Consider the following 24,414-nt stretch of genomic DNA (forward strand, 5'->3'; position numbering starts at 1 on the left):
CTTCAGATTCGTTACAGAAACTTTGAACTCATTGGCTATGGAAATCAGAAGGAGGGGCTCATTATCATATGAAAAACCGCGCGAAAATACGCCCGTATGTTCGTCCGTAGTTTCGCACCAACTTACGGGCCTCCCCGTATGTTCGTCCGTAGTTTCGCCTCAACTTACGGGCTTCCCCGTAAGTTGGTCCGAAATATGGAAAGCCAAAAGTGCCATAATACGGGGGTGAAAAAACGCGCGAACATACGGGGAGGTCCGTTTTTTCGCGCGAAAAAACGCGCGAACATACGGGGAGGTCCGTTTTTTCGCGTGAAAAAACGGGCCAATATACGGGCGAATGTTCGCGCGGTTTTTTATATGATAATGAGCCCCTCCTTCTGATTTCCTTAGCCAATAAGTTAAAAGTGTCTGTAACCAATCAGTGAAGGGTAAAGCCAGACCAAAACAATCTGTAGATGAAAAGTTCCTGACATGGTGAGGCTGTGCTGTAAATTGTGCATTATTCCAGATTCAGGGGACTAAGTATTAATTTGCCTTTGAATATAATAAATATATCAATATATCAATATAACCTGCCTTCATTGTTTTTTTTAAATAAAATGGCATTACCCTTTTCCTTAAACCTCTGGAGTGTGAAGTGAAGGTATTTTCTCAATTTTTAGATGTCTCCTTAAATCCACTTTTAAATGTACTTCTTATAACATGGCATGGTGTTACATGTCAAAATGTTCAGTAGTCTCTGGTGTTGCTAGAAATGCAAATTCACTCACCTTAGAGCACTGTCTTATGAGAAACCTAGCTTAGAAATCCGATTTTTGGAAAACTTCAAAACTGTTGTGAAACACATATGTACTCATGTCATCCATTTTTTTTGGTGTTTCAGATTTTGTTCACCAAAGTCTTTGGTTCACAAAAGTAGTGAAATATATCAATTACACTATAAGCCTATATAAAAGTGTTGTTCATGTCTAAAATGAAAATGTGTAAATTATAATTTAGAGTAAAATATTTCCATCCCTCTACTTTCACCACAGAAAAGTTACATCAGGACTGAATAATGACTTCATATTCCATACCAAGGTTTATGTGATGTGTACAAATACAAATTCAGCATTTCAACTTTATTTTTCAACCAACTATTTATGTTAACATATGAAACTGTAAAATCTCAATATTTCCAATATCAGAACTTTTTCAACCAACTATTCATTATAAATGTAAAGACAGGGGGTCTTTGTCCATGGTCTTTGTCTGTCTTCCAAGACAGTGGGTCTGGCTGCTGTGTAGGTGGGGCTGATGGTGCATGGCCTGCTGGTGGCTGTGTCGGAGGGAGGTAGGTGGGATTGTCCCGGGTTGATGCTGGTGGCTGGATTGGAGGTACGTCTGCTAGGCGAGACTTCTTTGCTGGCTGGGTTGATCGCGATGGCTGTGGTGGAGGCCTTTGTACCGAGGTGTATCTTGATCTTGTGGCAGGGACAGATGGAGGCCGCTGTAGTGATGCTGGTCCTTTGGTCCTCGGTGGTGATGGCTCTGGTGAAGGCCCTTGAGCAACGGTAGATCTTGACCTTGGTGCAGGCACAGATGGAGGTTCTTTCTCCTAGGCCCAGGCAGCTGTGAAATCTGAAAGAAATATAGGACAATAATTACTACTAAGTTCATTCAAATAAAGTTCAAGTGGAATGTTTCTAAAGCACAAATAACAATGCACAACTAAAAATAAAATGGAGAGGCGGGACAGGAGTCTCTCTCTTACACAGGTATTTTCCAGTTATTTCCCATTCAATATAAAGTCACAGACACAAATATAACTACATCTATAGGTGTGTATGTGTGGGACGAATACAAGTTGATGTTATTCATCTACACATGTTACCTCACTTTTACACACAGAAATCACTTTTACACAGAGTAAACGTTTACTAACGGAGAGTCTATTTTGTCACAAGAGAAAGTTCATGACTATCGATAAGAATACAAACAATACCTATGTGGGATTTACCATCAAAAAGTTTGTTCTCTTTTATCCTCCTAATGACACGCTCTACATGAACCCTCAGTCTGGCAATGGCCTGTGTCTCCCTCACCTCATAGGCTGGCATTTGCTTCTGCTTTGACAGAAAAGGTGGGCAGTACACCTTGCATTTGCAGCAATCGCTGATCAGGAAGCTCTTATCTACCATCACTGCTATGTTTTCAGTCAACAACGCAGCTATTCCAGATTGTTTGAAAATCTCCTTGTCGCTGACAGAACCACCATACAGACTGGAAACAAATGTCACTGCACCATGTGGGGCTATGCCAACCAGGGCTTTCATGGTGCAGTGAGATTTCTATGTAGAATACATTTCACTTTGGAGGAGGAGTGAGGATGGTGTTTGACACCTCAGCTCTGTGCAATCCAGGATCACCTGTGTGTCTGGGAAATCTTTGAATGCCTCTGGGAGGTGGGCTTGAACTTCTGCAGGTGTAAGCCAGATGCACTGTGACCCCAATAAAGTTGTAAGAAAACTTGTCCATGTTGCAATGATGCGGCTCACAGAGGACTGGTGTACGTTGAAGCGGTTTGCAAGGTCCCTCTCTTTCAAACCCACCGACAGGAAGCATAGAAAAAGGAAGAACTCGTCAATTGGCTGAAGCAGCTGTCTCTGGAAGATAAAAACAAAAAAAGGTTACTATATTAATGTCATGAGTGTAGCACACTATGGGAAAAACATTAAGTTGTTTTAGTTCTCTGATGTATTCAAAAAGGATTGAGTACTTTAGCCTTTTAGCCTACACAAAAGCAATGAAATGTCGGAGAGACATTTTCCCTTCAGTTTGTGTTTAGATTGTGTGTTAAAAGAAACATAACCTACCGTTGATGGACGTGCGTGTGTAACCACTTCTTCATTACTCTTGGCAGTTGATATCGCTCTAGTAACACAAACCATTTAATGAATTGAAGGCTCAATTAAAAACCAGAAGGCCATCAGGTGGTTATAGCTCGGGAATCTGTACACAAAAGACACATGTCAGTCATTAATTGACAGTAAATACAATCGTGTTAACTGTAACACATGGGCTAATGCTTTCCTCTTGTTTGCTATAATACATTACAATTCAAATAGACTGAGTAAGAAGGCACTAGGTGCAGGTATAGTAATCTACAGCAGTAAAATGTAGCAACTACATTAGCAGCAGTAATAATAATCTAAAACATACAGGGAACATTTTACACACAATGACTACGTTTACTCTTCATTCTTACGTGTGCAACTGGGGGAAACGCAGTGGATATTGACATACTTTTACTTTGGTAAGGTTTTGAAGATTTCCACTTGTAGTAAAATATTCTCAGTATGTTGTTAGTATTAATATGTTTTACTCCACCACATTTAGTTAACCTTCATAGTTTCTAGTTACTTTTTATATATGAAAACACAGGATTTATGATTCTACATGTTCAGTTCAGGAGTATTTTAAAACCATAGTATTTGTACTTATACTTCAGTTAAGTTGAGTACTTATTCCAACACTGCATGCATATAGTCAGCGGTCACACGGCAGGTAAACAGGATTCTTTATAAGCTAACCCATCTCAAAAACTTGGATAGAATTTAGCCAAAACATTACCTTGTATAGAATCGGATGTTGTCGTCGGAGCCAGCAAACCTCTGTTAGCAAAACTCTCGCTGGACTCTTAACTCCTGCAGTTGCTTCTGCAGATCCTCCACTGTTTTGGAGTTGTCTTCTGCAGCTTGAGAGGACATGTCCAGTGAAGCTGCTTCTGGGTCTATCCGCCTCATGCTGTCCCGCACTCTGCGTCTCTGTATCCACATCTGCTGGGCCTGCAGCTGTGCCCTGACAGATTCAGGGCCAATCTGGTTATTCCCAGCCACTATCTCCTTGATGAGGTCGTCTAGTGTAGCATATGAGATGGTGGAGTATGTCCCAGAGCGCAGCATGTGGAACTGCCTGAAAAATAAACATGTTTTAAATATATGAGACCTACGGTATTCAGATTTACTTTACAACATGCATAGTGTAACATGGCTACAACCCCTCCTTGGGATGTTTACAATAAATTGAGACAAGATGGCACTTCCAATGTTGAAGACATTGCTACATACCTCAATCGCCGTCTCACTGTGCGCAGAGATACTTTTAATATCTGTGCCATCTTTGTTGCTGTAAAACCACAGCTCCTCAAAAAAGAGATTTGCTCTCTGGAAATGCTGAATTGTGGGGGACCTCGACCACCCAACAAAATGAGTGGGGCGTGGTAGCCAGAATGACCTGCAACAACAGCAAAACATTAGATTACATTTATTGTCATTGTTGTAAAAGCAACGCATTTATGCCGTTGTGCCAGAAACGCACACAATGCGTCTATTTTATTGTCATTGCCCAGCCTAAAGATACTTTAAAAAAAAATGAAATGCAGTTTGGCATTAAACCAGTGGACATGCAATACACTATAGTTGTAGTATACAGTAAGAACAAAAGCATAAATGTGTATGGGCATAGAGATACATAGTTGCAGTCTGTGTCTTCCAACCCTGAAGACAGAGACTCCCCCTCTGGCACCCTTTCAATGTCCTCATTCACACGTTTGATGATACGTGGTGTACTACAGATGGCCAGACTGCCCTCGACGGGGGAGGGGGAATAGCGTCTCCTCTACTGTGGCAGGATATAAAGGTGGAATTTGGAGTACAGTTTTAAGTGGACAACTCGAGACTCAGAGCGTCTCACCAGAATGTTGTAATTAATAGCTGGCAACTACAGATTAAAAAAGGTGTTTATATTGGTATTACCCATATTTAAAACAAATAATTACTTTAAAATGTATTGGCCTGTTGGACACTTAGTACTCAACAATACTAGCACTGGTTTATCAACGAAAGCCTATGCTAAAGTGAACAATTATCACATCGACCTACCTTGTTGTGCGGGTGTGGTAGGCCAAGATCTCCGGACTTCAAGTATATATTCCCGAAGGTCCTGAAGTAAAAGATCAGCTGTAGGGACGTTAATTAGCCTGCCCCGTGACCACTCGAGGCTCCTTTCCATGGTTTCTAACCTGCCAGTAAACGGTTTGGTGAAATAGGGGAGAAGACAGAATTTGTAAGTGTGAAAGATCTCACACAACCTCAGTTTAGGTTACATGCAAAAACAAACTACATTCCTTTGTGTTGGTAGTAGTGTTAACTGTGTACGTTATTCTCCCGACCAGGAGAGAAGCTTTAAAATAGGAGACTAAATGGAGTCTCTGTGAAAGTTCAATTGGGTACTTTAATTAAAAGAGGCGCGGTAGTGTTACAGACAGAATATTGTTCAGTCAGACAAACAGCTGTGATCTGGCTCTCCTCGATAGGGAAGAGAAGAGCCCGGATCTCTCCTCCGGTGCTGTTTATATATCGTCTGCTGGCTCCTCCCCGCCAGCCGGCTCGCCTCGTCTCTAATGTCCGTTATTGCATTTAAACAGAGGATAGGTTCTTTTCACATTCAATATATGCTTAACACGCAGTTTCTCCTCATATTCTCTTTCATCACTCTTCATTTAACACATTCTAAACGCTGTAATCAATACTCTAAACAATACTTCTCGGCTCGTTTGGTTTCCGGTCATTCCGGATGTTGTCACATGCTACTCTCGTCTGTAAATAATGTATTCAAATAAACTGTACCTTCATTTAATATTCAGCATGGTAGTATCTCGACATCTATAGTTGTAGTGTTAAGTCAGTAGGCTTCGGTTTGCACCACTCTCTCATTTCGCTACTAAATTCACCTCTTCAGGAAATCGTATATTAGCCACATGCTAAATGCTAACCGGAGATGAAGGATTTTCAGAATAAAAGCTTAACTGCTTGTGCACAAGAATTTCTGGTTTTTCAGTATAAAAGAGCATTAAAACTGACGGCATGTTTAAACTACATTTCCCCATTAAAACATTGATTTTAATTTCTAACAGTAGCAATAGGCTTGGCCCTTACCTCGTTACTGTGGATTGTAACACGGCATGACCGGCATCATCTGTTTGGAGAAGTCTTGTGCAGTCATTTATTGTCCTTTTGCAACGCAAGATGAAGTTTCTCGTGGACATTTTTCCGGCTGCTGCTACTGCTGCTGCATGCTTATAGAGAGGCGAAGTCCCTCCCTTTCCGGTTGAGCTCCATGGGACCTTATTTCGGAAAAGGTATGTATTGAAGTAAATGGAGAGAGAAAGATTATCTTTCGATCCCGTTTGAATTGAACCACAAATTACACATATGATTTTTGTCAATTTAAAAGATAATTTTGCAAGTCAAAAAAATTTAAATGTGTCGTAAAACTGTGAAGTAACACTTTTTTTTTGCCTGAAACCAGTCAATGACCTACATCTCCCGTCGCGCACCACACACCAAGACGGCCGTCACGTTGGCACATTTCACTTATTTCTAGTTGCGTATTTTTCATAGTCTTATATTTCAACAGTTTTACGACAAACTGAGTTTTTTGACATGGAAGTGATTGTTTAAGATGACAAACATCATAAGTGTAATTCGTGGCACAATTCAAACGGGATCAAAAGATAAGTTTTCTCTCAAGATATATTGCCTGATCTTTTCCCTAACAGCCCTGATACCGAAAATTCATGGTATTTTTCTTTCTTCAGTGTCTGGAAAAGCACAATTATGTTGTTTTTCCGGTTTTGTAGACAACGAAAAAAGTAAACAATCCTTCCTTTCTAAAACAGAACAAAGAACACAAAAATGATGCAATGTGCAATTGCAATTGCACTGAAGAGAAACATTCGAATTAAAAAAAATTTTTTTTTATAAATTAATACATCTGAGGCTGATCAATTCCCATTTATTTGAAACATGAACGCAGGCGACAGGCTACCACCTTAAACAACTGGAGAACAGACAGCTGTTGCCAAGCAGTTGGGACAATTAAGGTGAAGCAGACCTTGGAATACTTTGCATTTATACAAAGATTGTAAGTGAATGAAAAGAGATAACACAAAAAAACGTTTCCTTTCCGAGACTCGAGCCCGGCCCTCCCGGATATTAGACCCTTTGACCGTTAGTCTACAAGCAGATAGTGGATAGATTTAGTTTGAAAGATATAACTGGAGTCCACCCACGCAGCGTCGAAGTGCGCATATTTTAGATATTTAATCATATATTTTCGAATATAAGGGGTAGAAAATATGATTCAGATAACCGCATAAATATGTGGGCACATTTTCAATGTATATTGTCTTGTATAAATTAAGTTATACTCTCGAAGGCATGTTTATGTTAAATATTGTATATCATTACAAACAGCAGAGGGCAGTATAGGACACGGAAAGGCCTCAGTGGGCATGCCGTAAAAGGGAATGTGTTGCTGAGCGCATGCCGTAAAGTAAGTGTTGTTATTATGTGTCTGCCGCAGACTTGGCATTCTGGCTGGAACGGCAACAACGTTCCCTCTGCTTCATTCATTTCTCCTGTTCAACAGGTTAGTAGTGTGTACAAAGATTATGTCATATTTCGATCTAAGAAGTGTTTTTGAAACTGTTCTTTATGTGTAGTTTAATGTCATTCTGTCAGCTAGTTCGGCTCCACTACAGTGGCTAATGGCGTCCGCTAGCTTCTTTGTTCTTCTATGTTACTAGGTGTATGACTCCCGTGCAGTAGTTTGGCTTACATTTCAAGTGTATTCTGCTTGTATAAATATGTGAAATGCTGGTCTGAGTTCATAATTGTTCATATTATTGAAATTCTAATAGCGCGCTAATGCTATGCTAATATTGTGCCTATGATGTGCTGCGTACCGGTACGCCGAACCGGTACTGGACTTGTAAAAAGTTTCGGTTCAAGTCCGGTTAAAACCGGAACGTCGGGAACCGGTACTTACGTATATTCTCCTTTTTGTTCTAAACCATCTAAAACCTTCCATAGATCGAGAAATTTGCGCTGAGAAAAGACGAAAAACATTGTTTTGGCTTCTGATATGGCGGCCATTACTGAACTCACGAAGTCTCGCAAAATATCGCAACTGCTCGCGAGATCTGTGTGACGTCAAGGGAAGCTGGCTTAGACATAGTGGACACTGACAGCGTGGGATGCTGGTTGCCATATTTGGTAGTGTAGCTAAGCTAACTCCTTTGCATGTATGGTGATATAGTGTCTGCCGAAAGAGCAACACTTCACCCAAACAATGTCAATATGCTGTTGTTCTTGAACAAGAACACATAGACTTGTACTCTTGCAGATTGAGTCTTGTATGTACATCACTATGTATGTAGTTGTGTTGTGTAGTTAGTAACACATGTAGAGTTATAGAAAATACATGGTGTAGACACAAGTTGGAAGGGGGCACAATAAACCTGACGAGTTTGAATTTGAGTTGATTATGAGTTTATTTTCAATTGATAATTAGCTCACAATAAGTTCACTTTAGTTACTCACACAACTTGACCCAAGTCCGGACTTATAAGTCCGGACCTGAACCTGAACCTCTGGACTTGAGTCCGGACCTGAACCTGAATGTGAGTCCAGGTACACAGCACTATGCCTATCAGTGGACAACAGAGCCAGGTTAAAGTGAGTACAGTCAACCGGGTTGTGTGTGTTATCACTGTATTATATACTGGAAATGAAGAAGGCTTTAATCCTTCATAAAAGTCATAATATGGCATGTGGATTTATTTCCATTTTTGATTAGAGAAAAATACGTCATACAGTTATTTTGATTTGCTAAATGTAAAGGTATGTTTTTTTTCCTTCAGATTTCACAGCTGCCTGGGCCTAGTGGCCCAGAGGTGGCGTTTATCCAGCAGCCAGAACCTTCATCTGTGCCGGCCCCCAGGTCAAAATCTACCGTGGCTCAAAGACCTCTACCACAGCCATCACCACCAATGACCAGAGGACCAGCATCCCTACAGCGGCCTCCACCTCCATCTGTGCCTGCCACAAGATTAAGATACACCTCGGTACAAAGGCGTCCACCACAGCCATCACCACCAAGGACCCGAGGACCAGAGGACCAGCATCCCTACAGCGGCCTCCACCTCCATCTGTGCCTGCCACAAGATTAAGATACACCTCGATACAAAGGTCTCCACCACAGCCATCACGATCAACCCAGCCAGCAAAGAAGTCTCGCCTAGCACACGTACCTCCCATCCAGCCACCAGCATCAACCCGGGACAATCCCAGCATCAACCCGGGACAATCCCACCTACCTCCCTCCGACACAGCCACCAGCAGGCCATGCACCATCAGCCCCACCTACACAGCAGCCAGACCCACTGTCTTGGAAGACAGACAAAGACCATGGACAAAGACCCCCTGTCTTTACATTTATAATGAATAGTTGGTTGAAAAAGTTCTGATATTGGAAATATTGAGATTTTACAGTTTCATATGTTAACATAAATAGTTGGTTGAAAAATAAAGTTGAAATGCTGAATTTGTATTTGTACACATCACATAAACCTTGGTATGGAATATGAAGTCATTATTCAGTCCTGATGTAACTTTTCTGTGGTGAAAGTAGAGGGATGGAAATATTTTACTCTAAATTATAATTTACACATTTTCATTTTAGACATGAACAACACTTTTATATAGGCTTATAGTGTAATTGATATATTTCACTACTTTTGTGAACCAAAGACTTTGGTGAACAAAATCTGAAACACCAAAAAAAATGGATGACATGAGTACATATGTGTTTCACAACAGTTTTGAAGTTTTCCAAAAATCGGATTTCTAAGCTAGGTTTCTCATAAGACAGTGCTCTAAGGTGAGTGAATTTGCATTTCTAGCAACACCAGAGACTACTGAACATTTTGACATGTAACACCATGCCATGTTATAAGAAGTACATTTAAAAGTGGATTTAAGGAGACATCTAAAAATTGAGAAAATACCTTCACTTCACACTCCAAAGGTTTAAGGAAAAGGGTAATGCCATTTTATTTAAAAAAAACAATGAAGGCAGGTTATATTGATATATTGATTGATATATTTATTATATTCAAAGGCAAATTAATACTTAGTCCCCTGAATCTGGAATAATGCACAATTTACAGCACAGCCTCACCATGTCAGGAACTTTTCATCTACAGATTGTTTTGGTCTGGCTTTACCCTTCACTGATTGGTTACAGACACTTTTAACTTATTGGCTAAGGAAATCAGAAGGAGGGGCTCATTATCATATAAAAAACCGCGCGAACATTCGCCCGTATATTGGCCCGTTTTTTCACGCGAAAAAACGGACCTCCCCGTATGTTCGCGCGTTTTTTCGCGCGAAAAAACGGACCTCCCCGTATGTTCGCGCGTTTTTTCACCCCCGTATTATGGCACTTTTGGCTTTCCATACCGAAACTACGGACGAACATACAGGCGTATTATGGCACTTTTGGCTTTCGATACTATCGGCTTTCGATACGCCTCGCCGCGCCTCGCTCGGTTATGGCTAGAAAAGATCCGTCTAGTGTAAATATGACGTCACGTTCTCGTTGTAACTCGTTGTAATCGGAGCGGCTCGGAAACACATCTACAGCAGTAACATGATGCAACATACACATTAATGCAGCAGCAATATTAATAGAGAAACATCCGACATAATAGTAAAACACTGCAAGGGAACATTTTATTGCACCAGGAGCTATCTTGGGACTTTTACTGCGACAACGTTGACTTGCCTGTGAATAAAAAATAAACCATAGTGTTGGTGATCTACAGTGTTGTCATTTCTTCTTCTTTGAACACCAGCAAGACCGCTAACACCCTATTTCAACAATCACACTCCCTGTAATTGACATAATTAATAGATAGTTTAGCTTCTCATCATCATTTGCTGTGGCCCACTGATGTTAACGATCGTAACTGAAATGCTGCCTGCCAAACGTAAACATTCAGCCAAACTCTCGCGAGAGTTTTACACAAGACGGATCCTTTCTAGCCATAACCGCATCGCTCTCAAGGCTGCGGGCGTCTTTGTCCCGCGAGATTTCAACGTCTCATGTGAGCGAGCCTCCAGAGCAAGTCGGACAAAATGACTAACCATCATGCAACGCACGAGCAAGACGTTGATCGAGATTGCGCAGGTCTGCGCAGGTCTCGCTTGTCTCAAACAAGCAGTGTGTTGCAAAAACAACTTGCTAGGGCAGCCCCTCCTTAAGGGAGATAACGGCTGCTCAAGGTTGGTCAGCTGCGTCAGAGGGTGAAAGGTAAACATGTAGGGCGAAATTATTCCCTGACAGTAGATATATTCACATTCTGCTGAATATTGCTCCTTGCTTTGCTCTATCACAGAAGAACGATAATATTCTAGTAAGAATGACTTTGAATGAAGAACCTTGTCTGGCCAGTCTGACACTTTAATAAGACTTCATTTAAAAGCTGCTTTCTGTTCATGTTCTGTTGCAGAACAAACAGATACATAACACCGACATATCAAATGAGAAATGAATTATATCTTTAAAATAATGTCGCTGCGGCCATAAACATTTTTAAATGTTAAAAAGATATAGGGGGGCGGGGGGGGGGGGGGGGGGGCAGTGGCGGTTCTACGGGGTGGCACGGGGTGGCAGCTGCCACCTCAGAAAAATGCCTTGCCACCCCAGCTGCCACCCCATTTGGCAGCTTTGTTTTGAAAGAAAAGTTGTGGCTCATCGGACATTTATGAGAGAAAATCTCTAATGTCCGAGTGCAAGTGAATGCAGCACAAGACGCGAGCCTTGTAACCCAATTCCCCCCCCCCCCCCCCCCCCCCCCGGCGCGAGCTTGGAAATATGATTGGCGGCGGTTTCATTTGAACGGGAGGACAGCGCAAAATGAGAAGCATTTCGGATACAAGTAGACAGAAGGAATTAGGTATTTGCGGTCAGGGTATGGCTGGGGTAGGCTACAGCCATACCAATAAATGGCTTAGCCCCACCATGAAAAATGATGTTAAAGTAAGCTAAATAAAGTCTTCCAACTCGCGCGGAGTAAATTGCACAGACAGCAGTTAGTAAGATTGATTTCAGTAGCCACTTGTCTGGAAATACCGAAGACTAGAAACGGTTTTGAAAACCTTTGTCACGTAGTGATCGTCTTCTCAATAGTTCAGTGGTTCAGCTTTCAGAACAAAGTAACAAAAAACTAAAATGGCATTCATTTTTTTTAAATACGTCGTGTAGTAATATATATTTATTTATTTTTCTTCTCAAGAGAGTACCAGAATGTGTATTTGATGTTAGTATTTCAAAAAATCTCCTGGGGGAGAATCCCTGCAGGGGTTGGGTTTTCAACTCTTTCACCTGTGGGGAAATTGCAGGATTGGCTCCAGGTCGCCCTTTTTATTTACTACAAGACAAATGTGCCTTTTTATTTCATACAGTTCAATTTGGATTGAGACACGGAAATAATCTAAACCTCACGCGTGGCGTTTCACTGTCAAGGGGAGCGTGTATGTAATTACATTGCAAATACTGACTTGAACCCCACCACTGTATGGGTTAGCCCTACTATAGATTACCCAACACAAATACTCTGGAGCCGCAACTGTTTGCGGTCTACTATGACAGAGAAGAGCCCGTCAAGTTTGGCTGTACTCATGAAGGATTATTTGAATTATTTGAAGTATTAAAGTAACGTTGTATGGCAGGAAAGTTCAATCTGGTATATTCCTTTTAATGTCACCTTATATATATTCATGTGTGTTAAATTAGAAGGGACAAAGTATCTTTTCCCTCCCCCAATATATTGAGGTGAAGTCCTTGTGTTTAGAGAGAGATGTGAGCAGGGGACACCCTTATTTGGGGATAGTGCCAAGACGCTGGAATGTTTCCCTCGTAAAAGAAGGGTGTGCGTTACACATGCTTGGAGCAGATGTGTGTGTGTTTTCATTGCAGTAAATATATGTGCTACATGATTACTGGTCAACTATACCTCTGTTCTTATTCTTTCATGTGTGGGTACTAAATGGCTACAAACATTGTGGAGAAATTAGCTTAAACATGTTTTATTACTCTATATGAAATGGAAGCAGTTTTTTATGATAGGGACGAGAGAGCATTTTCAGCATGTCAATTATCAGGGAAATCTACTTGTTTTCAATAGATGTGTGTGGTTAATTACTTTGTATTAATAATAACAGTATGTGTAAAGGAAGCTGGAAATATGCAATGTGAAACCTTTTATTTGAAGTAAAGATGTGAACAATAGCTCAAACAAATGGAAAGGCTGTAGGACAAATGAGTGTGTTCTCTATATTAGGCCTGTGTGAAGTTTGACTATTTGAAAAGCATCTCTAATACTGCTTAAGAGCATAGGTAATGTGTTCCTCGTTATTATTGATATGAAAGTGATTTACATGTATTACGTATATTTAGCCAACTATAACAACTATATCTTAAAACATACTTTTAACTTGTGTGTGGTAACCTGAAGGGGGGAAGATGGACTCAGGGACAAAGGGCCATAAAGGGGATGTGTGTGTGCTGGCTGCAAGATGTGAAATAAGAGAAGGAAACTTGTTGTTTAGAGCAGGTTCGTACCAGACACCAAAAGGTGTCTGGTCTTCGTCAAACTGAAAGAGACTTTTTGTTTCCGGGTTTCTTCTGCTGTGTCGCACTGATTGGGTGCGACAGGCCATGTGTTGGTCTCTGCCAATAAGATGACCTCTGGGGGAAAGCACGTACACACCTCCTCCTGTGTTTTAGTATGAAAGCCTGTGTTTTCCTTTGGTTCGCGCTCTTGTTTTTGACCGGCCGTTCCTGAGACCTGTCTCACACGGTGGTAGAACCTGAGCCCGGAGTACTCTGCAGAGTGCTTCGTGATTTCTTTGTATTTGTATTGTTACCTTGTATCATTAAAGCAGGATTATTGTTTCACTTGTATTCTGGTGTTTCTTAATCCCTTCCTTTTTACGAATTTACCCAGCTTATCAAACGACACGCGGAGACGAGGTTGGTTTTGAACATCCTCAAATCTCCAACACTCAGCATTGAATCAAAACGCACCATAGCTTTAAATCTTAATAAGTTTGTGAGGCGTTTTGCTGATCAAGATGGTAATCGCCACATTCAGCTGTTATAGACATGCCAACTTGATGCTCTGCTCACGGATGAGTCGATGAGAATAATAAACTGTTTAAGAAGATGACCTTACATGTGTAAATACATGTTTCTGCCCCCAAAAAACAGTTTCAAGTCCTAAGAAAGTCAAATAAGACGGTGTGTAAAACTTCACTGCCCAGCCAAAAAAAAGTAACCACTTTGATTTAACTAACCAGTAGGTAAGGGCTTTCCACTGGATAATAACTGCAGCGATGTATGTTTTAGCTGAATACACGTTTTTTAACCCTAACTGATGCAGTTAGTCATTTCTTTAATGTTTTTTCTTTCTGATGTAAAGTCAAGGTTGTAACTGTTTGCAATGAAGTTGTGGGGCGCTGAACTGTTCCTTTGATTCTTTTGAATTATGATAGTAATTACTGGTCTTTCAAATTTGAAGGAGGGGGAGCAAGCATCTTGAGGAACATTCATCATTAACTCCTCCAAAAAATATAGTTTATTTAATAATAACACTGAATATGTGAATCATAACAGTGATTGACAGCTGATAGGAATAATATGATTGTTAATATTATCCTATTCATACAGACACACATCGATGAGACAGTTAATGTACTTATTGCAGCAGTCTGCATATTTGGTACCCCTGCTCGTCTAAGAGTTAAACCAACTCATTCAGTTACAATTCCTTAAATTACGTGTGCCACCTTATATATTTATATTTAAGGCTTTACTGATGTGCCACAATAATGTCACCTAATGTTATTAAGTTAAAATATCAATATTGTGGCTTTCCAAGTTAACATTGATTGATATGACTGCGATTAAATCAGCATATACTTCTGCCAGGGGATGCCACCCCTCAAAATCTCCTGCCACCCTCTTGCCACCCCATGCATATTTGTCTAGTTCCGCCCCTTGGGGGGGGGGGGGGGGGGGGGGGGGGGGGTACATTTAGGAAGTGCATTTACCCTTTAGTTTAGGTGGTGAGAATCAGGTGTGTGTGGAACGGGAACAAACTGTTTTTCGACAATTTCCTCTTAATTGTAGTCTGTTCATAAATGGACTGCTAAATCCAATGCTTTTCCGCACTGTTCTGCTGTTCTTCTCTGTGGTAAATGACAGATTTTTGGAAACAAGGTTTCCCATGTTCGTAACCAGCAGACACATAGCAACATAAGCTTTCACTTGGAGTGCTAAGAGAGAGAGAATGAAACATTACAGTTATGGCATTAAAACTAAACCACTAAGCTTAAGTCATTATAAGACAATAATCATTCCCAGAAGGATCTATTTTTTCTTGTCATTAACTGTCTGTGTCAAATGACCTTCTTTTTTTAATCATATTTAGTCAGCTTCATCCTGTTTTTAAAGTCTATTTTAAAAAACTAGATTTTAGTCAAAGAACAGCATGACTATTTTAGTCTCGTTTTGGTCAATGAATACTGTCTGAATCTGTTTAAGCCGTCAGCTTTTATGAACCTTTGAGGTAATCTACTCTAGCCAAAAGATCACCTCTTTTTCCTGTTGCTTGGTAACTTCCGTTATCATTGCTAACTCCCTTTTTTAGACTCTAGTTAACCATAATTCACTTTTGGGTCACAGTTCCTACACGGACCTTGTTTAGTGTAACACCGGAGATATAGGTTGCCAAGCTAGAGCTAGCAACGCACTCTAACTTGACTCTCCTCACTGAGTACATGTCTGATACTACTATTGCTTGATGGAAAATAAAGAGTGGAAATCCATCTTAAATACTCCGCCTCCGACTCCTTCTTACTGGCACTACACTGGTGACCCTGCGTTTTTCAAGATAGTTTCAGAATTTTTTTTGAACATGGCTGAACGAGATGTTTTCGTAAAGCTGCCGGAGTTTTGGGAGCATGCCGCGGAGGCATGGTTTGCACATGTGGAGGCTCACTTCCCTTGCAAGCATCTCCACGACGAAGAGCTGAGATATTACCACGTGGTGGCTTCGCTGGGGGTTTCTACTTCAGCCAGCTTAGTGGGTTTCATCGCAGCCCCCACGCCTCGGCAAATACGAGGCTATCAAGGCTCTTCTCCTGAAGACATTTGGTTTATCGACGAGAGAAAGAGCCCGGAGAAGATGCTAAGCCTGCTAGGAGGGGAAGATACCCAGATTTTGTTCATGGAGATGTTTCTTCAACACTTACCTCCCCTGGTCCAGACGGCGTTGGCCAACAAAACCCTCACGGAGCCACGCGCGCTGGCCAGAGAAGCGGACCATTTCTTCCTGGCTACACGACAGTCTGGTGCGGAGGCGTTGGCTGTGGCGCACAGCGGCCCTTCTGCGGGCAAGAAAGCATGGCGGAGGCCGGACACAGCGGCGCCGAGTCGGCGAGGGGATACCGGTGAGTGCTTCTACCATGCACGTTTCGGGACGATGGCAAAGAGGTGCATCGCTCCATGCAGCTACAAGCCTCCGGGAAACGGAGGTGCAGACGCTCAGTAGTGGCTCTGAGCGTCGGCGGCACGGGCAGGCTCCTTTTCGTCAAAGACAGTGTTTCAGGGAGCCTATTTCTGTGCGACACAGGTGCTCAGCGGAGTGTGGTTCCCGCGTCAAGAGAAGACATCACTCGAGACGGGCACAGCCCACGGCTAACAACGGCTAACGGCGGGCCCATTCACACGTACGGATTACGGCTTATGTGTTTGTGCAGCTGGGAGTTTGTAACAGCGTTACAAGTTTGTAACACCGGACATTTCTTTTCCTCTTCTTGGGGCGGATTTTTTGTGTGCTCATAGGCTGTTGGTGGACATTAAAAATAAAGCGTTTCAGTGGAGGAGCACCTGTCTCACCTCCGGGCCCTGTTCACGCGGCTCAGCGAACATGGATTAATCATCAACACTGCAAAGTGCCAGTTCGGGGTGTCTGACATTAACTTCCTCGGGCACCGCATCACCAAGGACGGTGCAACACCCCTGCCGGCGAAGGTGGAGGCTGTTGCGGCTTTTCCTCGCCCGCTTACAGCCCGGTCGCTGCGTGAGTTCCTGGGGATTGTGACTTTCTACCACCGTTTCATCCCCCGGGCCGCCCACATCATGCGGCCATTGTATGAGGCTCTGAAAGGCAAGACCCCCGTTCAGGCGATCAACTGGACATCAGAGGCGGAAGTCGCTTTCACTGAAGTTAAAACCGCGCTGGCTCAAGCGGCTTTGCTGGCACACCCTTCATCCACGGCTCCCATCTCCATCACTACGGATGCTTCGGACTACGCAGCCGGCCCGGTGCACGAACAGTGGCTGGACGGAGCTTGGCAACTGCTCACCTTTTTCAGCAGGCAGCAGACGCCGAGGGAACGCAAGTACAGCGCTTTTGACCGGGAGCTCCTGGGTCTTTATTTGGCTGTGGGGCACAAACGTTTTCTGTTGGAAGGCCGTGAGTTCACGGCGTTTGTAGACCACAAACCGCTCACCTTCGCCATGTCAAAGGTGGCGGAGCCTTGGTCGGCACGTCAGCAGCGGCAGCTCTCCTACATTTCGGAGTTTACCACAGACATTAAACACGTGGCTGGCAAGTCAAACTTGGTTGCCGATTGCCTCTCCAGGGTCTTCATCGGAGCCGTCCAGCTGGGCCTGGATTATGCTCGTATGGCGGCGGACCAGGTCACCGACTCCGGCGTCCAGAGTCTGAAGACAGAGAGCGCTGGGCTGCGCCTGGAGAACGTGGTGTTCGGCGACGCGGGCATCACCCTTCTGTGCGACGTCTCTACGGGCCTGTCACAACCGGTCGTCCCCGCCAACTGGAGGCGTCCTGTTTTCGAGGCGGTGCACGGCTTGTCTCACCCTGGCGTTAAACCTTCGGTGCGCTTGGTGGCCGCGAAGTTTGTCTGGCGTGGGCTGAAAAAGGATGTAAGAGCTTGGGCTGGGGGGGTGCGTGGCTTGCCAACGCGCTAAGGTTCACCGCCACACGAAGGCCCCTTTGGAGCGGTTCCTAGTGCCAGAGAGGAGATTTGATCATGTTAACATCGACCTGGTAGGTCCGTTGCCCTCCTCTCAGGGTCTTTCCTACCTCCTCACCATGGTGGATAGGACGAACCGTTGGCCAGAGGCGGTTCCTCTTGTGTCGACTTCAGCCGCTGACGTGGCTAGGGCTTTTATCGCGACGTGGGTGTGTCGTTTTGGCACCCCGTCAGACATTTCCTTGGACAGGGGCTCACAGTTCACTTTAGGGCTCTGGGGCTCGGTTGCAGACAGTTTGGGGGTCAAACTGCACAGGACTACCGCTTACCACCCCCAGGCTAACGGCCTCTGCGAGCGCTTCCATCGCTCTATGAAGGCGGCGCTCAAGGCCGGCCTTACGGACGGTAACTGGGTCGACAAGCTGCCCTTGGTGATGTTGGGCCTGAGGACTGCGCCTAAGGAGGATCTGCAGTGCTCCATGGCGGAGATGGTTTACGGTCAACCCCTGAGAGTCCCAGGGGAATTCCTACCCAAGGCAGCAGTTCCTTGGTCTCCTACGGCTCAGCGGGTTTTCCTGCAAGATGCGGCGGAGGCTTTCGTTCCGGTTCCGACTTGTCAGCACGGCGCGCCGGGGTCTCAGGTGCCAGCAGCGCTACGCTCGGCTGGGCACGTTTTCATCCGCCACGACGCACACAGGGGCCCCCTACAGCCCCATTACGATGGGCCTTTCCGGGTTTTGGAGCAGGGGGACAAGCACCTGGTGGTCGACATGGTTGGCAAGGCGGAGACCGTCTCGGTGGACCGGGTGAAGGCTGCTCATTTGGACTTGGAGCAGCCGATGGTGTTGGCCCGTCCACCACGACTGGGTCGCCCCCCGTCTTCGATTCCCGCTACTGGTTTGAGTCCTGTGGTCCCGGTTCCCACTTTGCCGGGAACCGCACGTTCAGAAGTTGTTTTGCCTGCCCCCATACTCAGGAGTAGAGGGGGTCGGCGTGTTGTTCCTCCCCGCCGCACGGACTTTGTTTATCTGTGAATTCTGGGGGGGCTTGTGTGGTGACTCTAGTTAACCATAATTCACTTTTGGGTCACAGTTCCTACACGGACCTTGTTTAGTGTAACACCGGAGACATAGGTTGCCAAGCTAGAGCTAGCAACGCACTCTATCTTGACTCTCCTCATTGAGTACATGTCTGATACTACTATTGCTTGATGGAAAATAAAGAGTGGAAATCCATCTTAAATACTCCGCCTCCGACTCCTTCTTACTGGCACTACAAGTGCAGCTTTATTGTTGTTTTAAGGAAATACTCACCCAGTGCGAGCAAAATTGCTCCAACGTGCCATCATGGTTCTACAAAGTGTCTCATCCTCCTTGGTAATGTTTCCTGAAGATGGGACAGGAATAGTTCAATCACAAATCAGAGACTGTTATCCATGATATCCCAGAAGTCCGGGATGAAGAGGTTGTGCTTTACATTGCATAATCCTCACATGTTTGTAATGAGAGTAGAAAGGAGCAAGAGAGACCATCTACTCTACAAAGATGTACTGGGTAGCATTAGCATACCTATGATTTTTAAATGTCCATTCCAGAAACATCCACCAAACACAAAGCCGACATCCTCTGCATGATCTGCCTTCACAAAGGAAGGACGGTTGTTTTTGTGTATCTCAGCACGGTATGCAAACTCACATGTAAACTGGAACACTCACATCTAAATACACCAAGGAGACAAAAGGCCAGAGGTGTGTGCTTTGGCTGAGAGGAAGGGCAAAGATCAACAGCATCATCTCATATATAGTGGGGCAAAAAAGTATTTAGTCAGCCACCAATTGTGCAAGTTCTCCCACTTAAAAAGATGAGAGGCCTGTAATTTTCATCCTAGGTATACCTCAACTATGAGAGACAAAATGAGAAAAAAAATCCAGAAAATCACATTGTCTGATTTTTAAAGAATTTATTTGCAAATTATGGTGGAAAATAAGTATTTGGTCACCTACAAACAAAAAAGATTTCTGGCTCTCACAGACCTGTCACTTCTTCTTTAAGAGCCTCTTCTGTCCTCCACTTGTTAACTGTATTAATGGCACCTGTTTGAACTCGTTATCAGTATAAAAGACACCTGTCCACAACCTCAAACAGTCACACTCCAAACTCCACTATGGCCAAGACCAAAGAGCTGTCAAAGGACACCAGAAACAAACATTGTAGACCTGCACCAGGCTGGGAAGACTGAATCTGCAATAGGTAAGCAGCTTGGTGTGAAGAAATCAACTGTGGGAGCAATTATTAGAAAATGGAAGACATACAAGACCACTGATAATCTCCCTCGATCTGGGGCTCCACGCAAGATCTCACCCGGTGGGGTCAAAATGATCACAAGAACGGTGAGCAAAAATCCCAGAACCACACAGGGGGACCTAGTCAATGACCTGCAGAGAGCTGGGACCAAAGTAACAAAGGCTACCATCAGTAACACACTACGCCGCCAGGGACTCAAATCCTGCAGTGCCAGACATGTCTCCCTGCTTAAGCCAGTACATGTGTCCAGGCCCGTCCGAAGTTTGCTAGAGAGCATTTAGATGATCCAGAAGAGGATTGGGAGAATGTCATATGGTCAGATGAAACCAAAATATAACTTTTTGGTAAAAACTAAACTAGACGTGTTTGGAGGAGAAAGAATGCTGAGTTGCATCCAAAGAACACCATACCTACTGTGAAACATGGGGGGTGGAAACATCATGCTTTGGGGCTGTTTTTCAGCAAAGGGACCAGGACGACTGATCCGTGTAAAGGAAAGAATGAATAGGGCCATGAATCGTGAGATTTTGAGTGACAACCTCCTTCCATCAGGAAGGGCATTGAAGATGAAACGTGGCTGGGTCTTTCAGCATGACAATGATCCCAAACACACCTCCCGGGCAACGAAGGAGTGGCTTCGTAAGAAGCATTTCAAGGTCCTGGAGTGGCCTAGCCAGTCTCCAGATCTCAACCCCATAGAAAATCTTTGGAGGGAGTTGAAAGTCCGTGTTGCCCAGCGACAGCCCCAAAACATGACTGCTCTAGAGGAGATCTGCATGGAGGAATGGGCCAAAATACCAGCAACAGTGTGTGAAAACCTTGTGAAGACTTACAGAAAACGTTTGACCTCTGTCATTGCCAACAAAGGGTATATAACAAAGTATTGAGATGAGCTTTTGTTATTGACCAAATACTTATTTTCCACCATAATTTGGAAATACATTCTTTAAAAATCAGACAATGTGATTTTCTAGATTTTTTTTCCTCATTTTGTCTCTCATAGTTGAGGTATACCTAGGATGAAAATTACAGGCCTCTCTCATCTTTTTAAGTGGGAGAACTTCAACAATTGGTGGCTGACTAAATACTTTTTTGCCCCACTGTATATGCAGGTTATTATCATTCTAACCACACAGTGTTTGCATTAAATGTAAGGTGTTGCTTTCCTTAAAGCAGTTTAAAATGAGATGAATGTCCCCCTATACACACTGCTTCAATCAGTTTTCTTCAACATGTCACAGACCTGAGAGGTATCCTGCCACTGTGACGATGGGCAGCGCCATGAGCATGTCGCCAATCTTCTCAGTGAAAGCGTCTGTTATCTCCTCTGGTGTTCCAGCATCCTATCAGTTTATGTTATATCACTTGCATGAAATACTCTACTACTTACTTACTTTGCAATATTAGAAACGAAGCGATGCACTGGCCCCTGCCAGAAGTCCATGCTTTGGTCTGTGTGTTTGAAGGACTTGTTTGTATATATTTTTGCTCGCTACCTGCATGGCTTCCCTCATAAGAGATCATTTACAGAATAAATATGTCATTAAATTGTTGATAGTGATAGTACCATATTGTTTTGACTGAATATTTTAAGGGGCAAAATTCAAAATGTAAAATAATGGAGCTCACCCCTGCAGGGTTGAAGATGTTGGCCACTGACAGGACTGACTCTCTGTGATCAGCATGAGACAACGCTTCAAAAAGAGTTCAAGATGAAGAACAAATCCTTCAAGATAGAGTTCCTTTCATAAAAGATGGGTCTGAAGATTAGTGACACACATCAATAGAAGGAGCATTGTTAAAGAGGCTGGGTAAGCCACATTATGTGTGATGTGAAGTGAGTGAACTGAGGCAGGATCCATCCAAACTCATGGTTCGTTATTCCCATCATCACTGGAACCTACAACACCTCTTTCCTCTTGAGGAGCTCTTCTGCTGTGTCAGTCAGAAACACGCCATCCACCGCCACTCCCAGGTACACCTTCATCTAAACACAACATTTAACTCCAGCTAGATAAAGGTAAACCTTCCTTCAGTGTTTTCAGTGTTTCACTTTCAAGCAGCGAACAGTGCTCACAGGCTGCTCCCCTGTGGCCAAGGTATCCCTAACACGTGAAGTTTGATGTAGAATTTTACACTGAACCTCATAAAAATTAGAATGTATTTTTGTGAGTTATTCACCCTCTGTAGTTGTATCATATCACAGCACCATATGCTATTTAAAGCTGATTTTCTTTCATACATAATTCATAATTAGGATATTTATGTATATATTTTGATCTTATAAACCACAATTTGAAATATGTAGTTTTAGTCTATTTCTTCTTCTATTATTCTACCATTCAGGAACAAACACACAGAAACTTTGTAAAATTAGAAAGTGTCCTGCTAGTTCTGGCTTAAGTTTTCTTCATTAAATGATTATATAGGCGCGGTCCTCAGGCCCAACATGAATGATTACTTTGATAAAAAGATTGATACAGAGGCCTACTGGAAATAAAATAAGCAGGACAGGATTAAGCACAAAATTAACAAAAATTAGAGCAAAAGACATCAAAGACATCTGCGTGCATAAATTCATTTCAAATGTACCTTTTTAGTTGCTTCAACTCGTTCATCTCTACTTTTCTCCCTCGTACATTGGACCATTTCCTCTGTGCTGCTGCGGTAACATCCAGTTATGTTGGCAACAATTGTAACACATAATCACTGATGTTCCGCTGTAACGGTGGTGGACTCATCAGAATAGAGTGGGCGAGCTGACCAATCAGAGCACAGTGGGCTCACAGGGAAGGGGGATGGGTTGTTGACCGGAGCTCCAACAAGCCGTTTAGGACAGAGAGTGAATACACATACTTTACAGAGATGCTGTATGAGAAACCAATGTGATTTGGAACATTGAACAGTGTAAATATATTCTAGTAGACCTCAACAATGGAATTATGATCAGTAGAAATGGCCATGACATGGGACCTTTAAGAAATTATATTTTAAGCCGTTGAACAAAACATTATCCATTCCACATTTGTCTCAATGTCTGTAAATTGTCAAAAAGATTTCAGATGTTTGCTTCGCATTCATTTCTGTTGGATCTGTGTTCTGATCAGCTTGTTAATACTCCAAGCTGCACTAATAAAGCCATCCATTCATCCATCCATCCATCTTCTCCCGCTTATCCGTGGTCGGGTCGCGGAGGTAGCAGTTCCAGCAGAGAGCCCCAAACTTTCTTTTCCCTGGCCACATCAACCAGCTCTGACTGGGGGATCCCAAGGCGCTCCCAGGCCAGAGAAGAGATATAATCCCTCCATCTGGTTCTAGGTCTACCCCTTGGTCTCTTCCCAGCTGGACGTGCCTGGAACACCTCCCTAGGGAGGCGCCCAGGTGGCATCCTAACTAGGTGCCCGAACCACCTCAACTGGCTCCTTTCGACGCGAAGGAGGAGCGGTTCAACTCCGAGTCCCTCCCGGATGACCGAACTTCTCACCTTATCCCTAAGGGAGACACCAGCCACCCTGCGGAGAAAACCCATCTCGGCCGCTTGTACCCGCGATCTCGTTCTTTCGGTCATGACTAATAAAGCCTTTTTTTTTTATTATTGGTAGATCAAATGTAACCCTCTGAGAATTATCACACAACTCCGCAGTTCCCTTCAGCACGATATTTAATCTATTGATTCGTGTTCACCAACACGATTTTCCCCTTTTGTGTGTGTTGCACAGCACGATTTTAAAAGCAATGTATTTATATTGGTAGTCTCACAGCATTACGTTTTATAGGAAGACCGAAAGCTGTGTGGTTAATAAATACATGTTCTTACTCAATATCAAGCCACAATTATTGCTTTTATTTTAAATCGTATAATTTCGGACTTTTGTTGCCGTCTGTGAGGAAAATAAATGGGGCTGAGAGCCTCAGGATACTGAAATCTGTATTTTTGTAAATCTTTTTTTCCTTCTAATTTGTTATTTTTTTCAAAATAACACACTGTTATTTACTCATCAATAACACACAATCATCCTTGTTTTTATTTATTGGTTTATTTCCATAATCTCGTGATTTTTTTACGTCAATCAGGAACTGAATTTCAAAATAAAAATAACCGGAAACAGACGTAGGCCTCGAAGGAGTTTAGGATGGCCGAAGACACTACACTACCC

At 43.2% G+C, this 24,414-nt stretch overlaps 2 protein-coding genes and 1 long non-coding RNA gene across 10 annotated transcripts in view; 1 reads left to right on the forward strand and 2 right to left on the reverse strand.

Annotated features, from left to right (window-relative positions):
- ces2a (carboxylesterase 2a) overlaps window positions 1–22,244 on the reverse strand; it is a gene marked incomplete at its 5' end in the record, with an annotated part of 45,135 nt that extends 22,891 nt beyond the window's left edge. The window contains 7 exon segments of the mRNA XM_079680479.1: window positions 19,268–19,340; window positions 19,523–19,647; window positions 19,649–19,670; window positions 21,501–21,600; window positions 21,887–21,929; window positions 22,105–22,157; window positions 22,161–22,244. Coding sequence (XP_079536605.1) covers window positions 19,268–19,340; window positions 19,523–19,647; window positions 19,649–19,670; window positions 21,501–21,600; window positions 21,887–21,929; window positions 22,105–22,157; window positions 22,161–22,244 — 500 coding nt within the window.
- Window positions 1,080–8,094, reverse strand: LOC307040966 (uncharacterized protein; the record flags this gene model as incomplete). Of its 8 annotated transcripts, none has more annotated exons than XM_079684220.1 (8): window positions 1,084–1,620; window positions 2,592–2,645; window positions 2,856–2,991; window positions 3,613–3,954; window positions 4,110–4,275; window positions 4,923–5,062; window positions 5,979–6,166; window positions 7,873–8,094. In XM_079684220.1, 5 exons carry the CDS (start codon window positions 8,092–8,094, stop codon window positions 3,657–3,659), a joined length of 1,014 nt encoding a protein of 337 aa, XP_079540346.1. In that variant the 3' UTR covers window positions 1,084–1,620; window positions 2,592–2,645; window positions 2,856–2,991; window positions 3,613–3,656. The 8 variants fall into 8 exon arrangements, with proteins under 8 accessions (XP_079540345.1, XP_079540343.1, XP_079540346.1 ...); XM_079684218.1 differs by having other exon boundaries at window positions 2,538–2,645; XM_079684216.1 differs by having other exon boundaries at window positions 1,090–1,620; window positions 2,409–2,645.
- Window positions 6,799–13,854, forward strand: LOC307040970. The gene is made up of 2 exons (XR_013808650.1): window positions 6,799–7,473; window positions 8,747–13,854. It is a non-coding gene; the product is annotated as an uncharacterized lncRNA (long non-coding RNA).
- Window positions 22,245–24,414: the final 2,170 nt, after the last annotated feature.

This window comes from Notothenia rossii (genome assembly GCF_949606895.1).
Source record: "Notothenia rossii genome assembly, chromosome: 5".
Classification (NCBI taxonomy): Eukaryota; Metazoa; Chordata; class Actinopteri; order Perciformes; family Nototheniidae; genus Notothenia; species Notothenia rossii.